This window comes from Ceratosolen solmsi, unplaced genomic scaffold (genome assembly GCF_000503995.2).
Source record: "Ceratosolen solmsi marchali unplaced genomic scaffold, CerSol_1.0 scaffold7, whole genome shotgun sequence".
Classification (NCBI taxonomy): Eukaryota; Metazoa; Arthropoda; class Insecta; order Hymenoptera; family Agaonidae; genus Ceratosolen; species Ceratosolen solmsi.
The window spans coordinates 3790745-3800373 of record NW_011948413.1 but is presented as its reverse complement, the minus strand read 5'-3'; the positions used below and the strand labels follow the sequence as shown (position 1 = coordinate 3800373).

At 24.0% G+C, this 9629-nt stretch overlaps 1 protein-coding gene across 1 annotated transcript; it reads right to left on the bottom strand.

Annotated features, from left to right (window-relative positions):
• Positions 1-5467: 5467 nt before the first annotated feature.
• On the bottom strand, positions 5468-8750 carry LOC105367292 (uncharacterized protein MAL13P1.304). Its single transcript, XM_011505948.1, has 8 exons — positions 8528-8750; positions 8286-8429; positions 7993-8214; positions 7767-7924; positions 6255-7560; positions 5880-6179; positions 5709-5804; positions 5468-5634 (listed from the first exon to the last, which is right to left on the bottom strand). The coding sequence occupies exons 1-8, from the start codon at positions 8651-8653 to the stop codon at positions 5479-5481; spliced, it is 2508 nt and encodes an 835-aa protein (XP_011504250.1). The 5' UTR covers positions 8654-8750; the 3' UTR covers positions 5468-5478.
• Positions 8751-9629: the final 879 nt, after the last annotated feature.

Here is a 9629-nt window from a genome sequence, read left to right as displayed (position 1 = left end):
TCTCTATTACTTATTGGACGAAATTTTGCAATAAAGATTAAGCTAACATCATTTATTCCTATATTTTTATTTAAAAATTACAAATTAACCTAAAAAATACCAAAGTAATATCTTAAGAAAATAGTTTTTTTTTTCTTAAGTATTTGAAAGCACGCATGAGCATTTAATTATCAGATCTAATTATCTAGTACATAATTTTTTAGATATTTATAAAAAATGTTATCAAAAAAATAGACTTAATTGATTAATACTGGAAATTTATATAATTTTTTGTTTAACTTTCTCAGACTTATTCCAAATGAAATGAATTTGTTCATATAGTTATGCAGTTTACTACCATTTCTATTATTATTAATAAGAAGGACAATAATACAAAGCAACATATGTTGAATAATTTTTGCAGGTGATTGGATTAAAATAATTAATAATAATATCGCTAATTAATTTAAATTAATTGAAATATCGAAATAATCAGCCAATTTTATTTATGTACCGTAGGCATTCAATAAAAGGTAAATAAATTATTTACTATCTAGCTAATTGAAATATTGCATACCTCAATGCAAATGATTTTTCTGCCATGGCCATATTTTTAATACAAAACTATTTAATGCAAAAGAACATAACAAAGAAAAACAATTTACACAGTAAGTTACCAAAAACAGTTAGTTATATATTTTGAATATATATTGCATGCGCTTTTATACATATATCTTTTTTTTATATATATTTTCTCATTTAACAATAATAAGGATAACAAATCAATGCATTTAAATTTTGTTCAAAAATAGCATTAATTTATTTTCGAAATAGTAAACTAAACTATAGATGTTCTATTAACAAATTGAGTAAAATAGTTGGAATAAAATATATAATATTGATACTATCATTATTATTATTATTATTATTATTATTATTATTATTATTATTATTATTATTATTATTATTATTATTATTATTATTATATTATATTATATTATATATTAAGTATGTACTGTATTTTTATAATTACCATTTAATAGTTATAATAAATATTTTAATGTAAAATCATGATTTTCAATATTTTATTAAAAAATATATATCTGCATGAAGATATAGACAAATCTTCAATATTAAATGACTCGATATAATTGATATTAAGTATAAACAAATTATAAGAAAAAATAACTGTTAATGTAAACTTCTTTATTTATTAAGACTTTGCGAATTGTTACTATTCATTAAACTTAATATGGTAATTTTTGGGACCAATTTTTAGGATAGTATGAATAAATATATAATTATTTATAGGCAATGGAACAAATCAGAGTTATCATAAATCTACCTGGCGATCCCCAGAAGAATAAGATTCCATTAACTACAGAGCGGCCCTTCTCAAATGGCTATTGTCTTTACTCCTACAACATTGCATATGCACTACATGTTGTTATTCATACATTTGAAGTTTGCATGTATGCTTGTTTTTGTAAATATTTTACTTATGCTCCACTATTGGAGAGGAAAATCAGAGCCGTCAGTCTGTGCTTGTACAGAAAAGGGTCACGTTCGACTTGTGGTAAGTATATCAAGCCTTCAATTTACGCGTCTCGTTGTGTATTCAATAATAATTTTGGACAAATGAAAATCTTTTAAAATCATTGTAAAATAAGAATTTCGTTTATTTCCGTTCCCCCTACTTATATTATATAGTAATTTCAATATGATTGATTTTTTTCAAATGGAAAGGAAGAATTATGTTATCTTTAAATGTTTGGTAAAGCAAAAATCTTAATCAGTTTTTAAATTAATATTTGCTTATTACGTAGTATAGCAAAAGCCTTGATGAATTTTATTAAATACAGTGTGATAGTAGTATTTTTTTTCAATAAACTTTAATTATGTATTTAAGAATTGAGAGCTACAAATATATTTTTCATTGGCGCAGTAATTAAATTTTATATACATAAAGCAAATATTTTTTTTATTATAAAATGATTTCTAAGAACATTACTAAATATATATATATATATGTGTGTGTGTGTGTGTGTGTGTGTGTGCGCGCGCGCGCGCGTGTGTGTGTACGGTTTCACTTACATATAATTTAATTGTTTAAGTGTATATATGTATTTATTTTTAAAAGGTTCAACATATAAAATCCAAACTTGCTGAAATTGTAAAACATTAACAAACAATAATAAACGTATATTATTTCTCGTGTATATATATATATATATATATTAATTATATTACATATGCATAGTAATTACAATGTGTTTTTAAATAATCGATGATCGTAAGAAGCAATTTTCATTTAGTAAAACTGTGATTTTTAATAGGGAGAAAACCGGGAAAATAATAGTCTCATAAGAGATATGAATTGCAATTGGCAAAGTGATGCAGTTAAGCTGCCGAGAGTTGCATTGAACGGTAACTCAGTCGTCGATGACGAGGACGACGGGGACCGCAACTCCAGCAGTGAGACACACTCGGACTCGGCGAGTATGCCATATCAGTACCTCATCGAGAGGGACATCGAGAGGGAAAAGAAGAATTCGCGAATCGCAGAAGCATTGTCTAAGAAAGGAAACTCTAATACATCTGCAGATGCCCAGGGGAGCGGTACGTGCCAGGATCACGAAGTCTTTGAGACATTTCAACCCTCACATTTCGTAGAGCAAAATATGACGAATCCTCAATCACCTGCCGGTGCTTTCGGTCAGTCCATCCAAACGTTCATGGATGAAAACGAGAGTACTGAACTGGAAGTGTTGAACAGGATGGTGGACGATGAAGACGAAGACGAGGATATCATACCCGAAGCGTTGGTGAATAGTTCGTTTTTCAATGGTGGTTTCGGAACGATAGATAATAAACTTCCATCGACGAACCATTTCGAGGGTTTGCTTATGGATGATATAGAACCGAATGATGAAAAACTTATTCATGAAGGACGTTTCATAAAAATGACGACGTCAAGCTCATCCAGTCGGTCTCTTCCTATTAATGGATCATGTATTATTAATGATTCATTGAAACTTCCAAAAGTAATATCTAATGAGATTATTACTAAAGATCAAATGCCTCCAGCTTTATTGAAAGTCCTTAATAAGTCTTCGTTAGAATTTTTTAAAAGTGAACCTAGTGTATGTAATAAGACTGAAATTTTCTCTCCATATAATAATAAAAAACATATTGAAACTTTAAAAAATGAGAAGAAAACTAATATTGTAAATAATTCTAAATGTAATATTAAAAATAATATAAACCTTCCAGAAGAGAATATTCGAGTAACTCGGTCAAATCTCAAAGTACTTCATAATTGTAATACTTCATCATATGTATCTAATAATAACCCATCAAGTCACATAAATTATATGGCTGCAGGAACTCAAATGTCATTAAAGAAAAGCCCTGATCAGCAATTAAATTTGACTCCTATAAATGAAGATTATGAGATTCGATATAAAAATATGCGTGATAATAGTGTATCAAAAAATGTCAGTTCTTTTGGTATTGATGGAACGCTGAATAAAAGAGTAAAAATTAATTCCCGAAAACTAATAAATGATTTAACATACGGAATTAAAATAGTTGTTGAACGATTGGACTTATCAAGAATTCCTAGATAATAGATTACGTCTTCGCAACAGTTTTTAAATAAACCAAGTTGTACTTATTTATTATAAAGTATTTAATAACTTTATATTTAGAATAAATAATAATTATAAGTATTTAATGTGTGAAGTTTTTAGATCTTCCGATATTAATATATTTTATAAATAAGTTGTAAAAAAAATGTAAATAATCTATATGTAATATATTCATACATTTACATATATATGCATATATGTATGTATGTATGTATGTATGAACGTGTGCATATAAGCCCATAGATTTTATTAGTTTATGATATTCATTTACGATTAAATATATGAGGTTCAATAAAAATTTTTTTATTATTAGAAATTAGAAATCTGTAGTTCATATCTTAATATTTTTTATTGCATTTCAATCAGTAACTTTAATGACAAATAATTAAATTAATAAGTGTATAATATATAATAAAATAAGATAAATGATATTGTTGACTTGTTGAAATTGCTTTTAACATTAATAACTATGAATAAAGAATATACAAAAATTAAAAATTAACTTTTTAATTAATTTTTAATAAAAAAATTATTCATACTTATAATATTTATTTTTAATATATGATATTTTATTCCTCCTTGTTAATTTCATTTAATTCATAATATATTTTCATTTTAATTTTAAATTTTCTTTATACTTTTTTTGTAAGGCTTTCAAAATTTTAAATAAGCATTTTTTAATTATGAAATATTTCAGTATCCGTTTATTCCTGACTAACTCAAATTTTTGATCTCATTTATTGAAATATCAAACACAGTATTATGTTTATAAAAACAAAAATTATTTACTAATTTCAATCGAATTTTATGATGTAGATTACTTCTTATTCTATCACATGAATAATAAAAGATTGAAAATGATAAAAAATTTGTTAAATTTATTTTTGTGATTATAACTTTAATATGAAAATATTTCGAGTTTTTTAACTAAAAATATTAAACTACAATTTGCTTGATAAACAATATTACTAACAACAAGATTTAACAAAGAAAGTAATATACATTAATCATTATTTTTATATGCACGAACATAATGCCAAAATAAATATTTATATAAATTATATTTACTTTCTTTATAATATTAATTTAATCTAATTTACTTATGTACAAAGTATAATCATTGCCACATGCGTAGAGAAATTAAAATTTATCAATAATTTATGCTTAGTGATATATATGATATTGAAATTTTTATTAATTTATAAAAGAATTAATTCACTGTTTAACATTTGTAAAGTATATTTAGAGTAGTTTCAAGATTTATAGTTGCGAATTTGATTATATCGTTTATTTAATATGCGCTTTATCGATAATATTTATGACATATATTCTATTGACTATGTTAATGTAATGTTATATTTATATTAGTAATTTGAAAGATTTATAATGTAAATATTTTACACAATATTGTATTACTTATGCAAGTATCGTATACTAAAAGAGTTTAAAGGCAAATTGACGATTTATTCTGTTATTAGAATATTTTTATGTAAAATAAAGCAATTTAGGAAGACTGAAAATAATTATTGTATTAAAAAAAGTGATATTTACTGTGAATTCGATTTATAATTATAATTAAATAAGAATTTATTCTTTAAATTATTGATAAAAAAGAAAAAATTCTAAACCAATATAATTTAAAATGGTAATAATGTAAGATCTTGAAAGGTAAAAAAAAAACAATCGTTAGGTAAATTCAGTAATGAGAATTACGTAATAATGTAATCAAACTACTTAGTTATAATAATTATTATCAGAATGTTTTTTATAAGTTAATAATTTTTTTATTTTAGTTGAATAAAAAATATGTTTCTTGTAATCTACAAACCGCTATTTATAATACAAAATTTCATTTTTTCAATAATTGTACCCGATTATCCATAAATTTCTTTTGTTCTTTAGTCATTTCTGCAGTATTTAAAACGATAGTTTTTACATTTTTTTTTAATTCTATTTCCATAAATACGTCCATAACTTTTAAAGTTTGTTGAGCTTTTTTTAAATCCTGTAGAATGAAAAAAAAATTTGATTTATAATACTTTTTAGTTTAATAAATGGCTATTGAATATATTTTAATACCTCTCTCAACTGATCCTTAATAGTAGAATCCGTTTTACTCTGTTTTCTTTTTTGACTAAACTCATTAGTTGTATATCCAATAATATTCTCTAATACCTATCCAAAATCGCATTCCATTAAAATAAAATTTTTTTTAAACTATAATTTATATCAATATTTTAAATTATATACCTTAGACGAAAAAATAACATCTATACTTGCAGTATAATCTGTAATAGTACCTTCTAAATAAAAATAAGATCCATTGTCTCCTTTTAATAAGTTTAATTTAACAATATTAATAACTTTCCCTCTTACTACTGTTTGTATGGATTCATCCATTAATGGTTGTTTTAGTATCTCACACATAAATTCACAAATTTTTGGAATGCCCTCATTTAATAACGTTGGTTTAGTTAAATAGTCAGTGATTTTTGGTGAATTTTTTAGGCAGCGTATCTTTTGTGGTACATGTGTATCAGGTGATAGACTCTATTAAATACATTAGGAGATCACAATTACAAAGTACTACGTTAAAAGAAATTTTATGAATACTTATAAACGTACTGCTAATCTTTTAATACTCGTTGAATCTACTGTTGATTTATAGGTAATTTGATCCAGAGATGTAGCCGTTGAAGATTCGATTTTTTCAATTTCAGACTTTTTATAATTATATAATTTTTGTTGATTAGTAGATAACTTATTATCTACATCCATTTCCTTTTCAAATTCATTACCAAAATCACTTACAAAATCATTTTCCATCAATTGTAATGAATTATATTCTTCACATTTATTTTCACTAGATTGATCATTTGAATTTTCTCTAGTACAATATAAAATACGTGAATTTTCCATAATTGCATTCGTATTTAATTTTGATAAACTGCTTAATGATGCTTGACTAGATTTATGACTATTGGTTTCAAGTTTATCATTTTTATTTAAAAAATTATCTTTGTCATTATTCCCATCGAAATCATCCATTTCAAAGTCATTATCTTGAAAATCAGATAGATTGCTTATGGATGGTGTTAAAATATTTTTAGATTGCAGTGATAATCCTAACTTCCAAGATAAATTTGCTTTATTTACATCATTGTTGGAATTCTCATTGAATGTACTTTTTGATGAAGTATCTTTTTGTTCCAACTTGCTACTTTTACAAGTCAAAATTTTATTATTTCCTATATGTTGACTATTTGAGCTTTTTCTAAATAAAGTTCCGCTTATACTCGGAAATTCATTTTCTGATTTAGACATTTTAAAAAATGAACTACTTTCTTCATTTACATCATATATTTCATTATCCATTGGAAAGTCATCTTCATTTTGATTTGGAGTCAATTGCAACGAAGATGATAGCTTTTTAGATGAGCTTGACGCTACAGAAATACGATTTGATGCAGAAAAATGTTCAAATATTTGATCATCATCCGTTTCTAACAATGAATTATTATCTTCAATATTTATTATTTTATTTTGAAAATCGAATTTATCACTTTGCATTTCTAATTTATTTGAATGGAGATTTAAATTACTATTGGAATTATATCGTTGATTTTTTGACACAGATGTTAATTTGTGAGTTTTAATAGTATTATCAACAGTTTGTCCTTGAAAATTATTTATATTATTAGGAAATGTAGATATTGACTTCTGTTCATTTTTTTTAATAGAAGTATTTAAAATATTTTTAATACTGGAATCCTGTTGTTGAATTTGTTTTTCTATTTGATCTAATACTTCCAAATCCAAATCAAAATCATCTTCTAACTCAATTGTTTTATGAATATTGTAATTATCTTTAGTTTCTTTGTTATAAAGATTTTTGTTATCATTATATGGATCTGAATTTTCTGCCATATTTCTATAAATACAAAGAATTTATCATAATTTATCATTATAATTAAAATATATAGAAATAAGAAAATAATCTGAAATCAATATTACACTTATTAGTGTTTTATTTTAATAAATAGCATCAATGTAATTTTATACATAAAAAAAATCTTCAATTAAAATTATTTCTCACTTTATTCAAAAAGACTAATAATAGTTTATAAAATAACTTACAAAGCTCTAGCGAAGACATTTTCTACAGCATTACTAATTAATAGGCTATCAACTTCTCCACCTACTTCCGATATATTAGCTTCTTCTAATAATATTACTCCTCTTCTACAAGTAACAGGTCCTTTAATCATCAACTTGAATCCAGGATACAAGTTATCCTATAAGAAATATTTTTAAAAAATCAAACAAATTTTATAAATAATCTGTAATTTAAATATTTTATTACTTTTAAAGATTTTATAGATTTGTATTCAATAGCTAAAATATCCTGAACACCATCGGTTAAAAATAATTGCAACATTCTTTTACTTTTTGGTTCCCAGTTCTGAAATTTATCCTCTTGCAATCCATTTTCTTTTTCAGTAGTTTCAATATTATCAGATGATATATTTTTTATTTTTTCAAGTTGTTTATACTTAGATGTTGATATATCGTACATTTTTTCCATCTTAAAAATATAATTGAATCCAATTAGTCGTATGAAATATCATTATAAATAAACATTTTCACTAATGATACCTGTAGAATATATCTGCCAGGTAGTGTGATACATTTTTGTTTTGTAAGATTTTTTGGTAAACATCCATTTTCATTATTTACTTCTCTTAAATCGCAAAGCACCCACTGATTCATAACAAATGCTATAATTTCATCTTGTGTCGGCTGTAAAACAATGCAAATGTAACTTTCAAAAAGTTTTCTAAATATTAATAATTGTATTCTGAAAATTGACTTTTTATAAATATGAAATCTGAACTTACATTTTCGTGATCATTTAAATAATACTCGATACAATCGGCTAGCCAAGAATTATTCATAATATAATATTGCTTATTTAACGAGTTTTTCACTCGCCCGAACAGATATTCATTCATACTGTTACTCATTTTACAATATTGCAATTTATTATTAAATAATTATATATTTGGAAGATTCATTATATTTAAAAGACTCAAGTAAAGTTTTTTGATTACATGATGTTTTGATCTTACGATTCAATGTGCATTTAATATATTCAATTGAGATTAGTCTCAGATTGATAGACAGTGCTCTCTGGTGACGAATATTGGCAACAAAACAACTACTAAATGTATTGTAAGAATTATTTTCGAACAAAAAAAAATTGGATAAATAGTTATTTGTGTAAAATACAAGCTTGTGAATATCAGTCGATAAAATATTATTAAATTAAAATTTTTTATTTATTTTTCAGTAGACTAGTTCCATAATTAACATATCGAGAAAGCAATTTATTTGGCGCTAAAATTTAAATGTATCATATACATTTATTAGTATTCAATTTTATTAGAGTTAACTTAATTACAATTTGAGTGAATAAATTTGCTTTATCATGTTGACATTTTTAGTTGTAACGTCAATGATAAAATCGTCATTTTATTTCATCAGCTAAACTATAAAGTGATGCGTAGTTGATTAACAATAACAACATAACACTTATTTATTTAAAAAATAATTGTTATTATTTTATTGGATTTTTATTAAAAGACAAAAAGATTGTTTTCTTGATTCGTAAATTACCATTATTGTAAATTTTATAAATAATTTAACAATATGAAATAATAAGTCCAAAATAGTAGACCATTAATATACTAATATCATACAATATAATAGACAGTTGTGAATCAAAATAAAAAAATACTACTCTATGTTCTTAAATTTTCTGACATTATGATTATTTTTACATAATTTAATTTTTAATTTTGTGTAAAGATGAAATATGTATATGTATATATATTTATAATACTTATAGTATAATAGAATATATCATCTTTTACAATTTTCGGCTCTTTTTCTCCCGAAATCTGCATTGAAAATTTCATTGCGCTTAATTGTATATACGGC

Bases quoted from the DNA above. Each gene is read 5' to 3' on its own strand.
- LOC105367292 (XM_011505948.1), bottom strand. From the start codon at position 8,653: ATGAGTAACAGTATGAATGAATATCTGTTCGGGCGAGTGAAAAACTCG. The intron at 8,215-8,285 runs GTATCATTAGTG...TATATTTTTAAG, and splicing joins CTGGCAGATATATTCTACAG to ATGGAAAAAATGTACGATAT. The intron at 6,180-6,254 runs GTACGTTTATAA...TGTATTTAATAG, and splicing joins CGAGTATTAAAAGATTAGCA to AGTCTATCACCTGATACACA.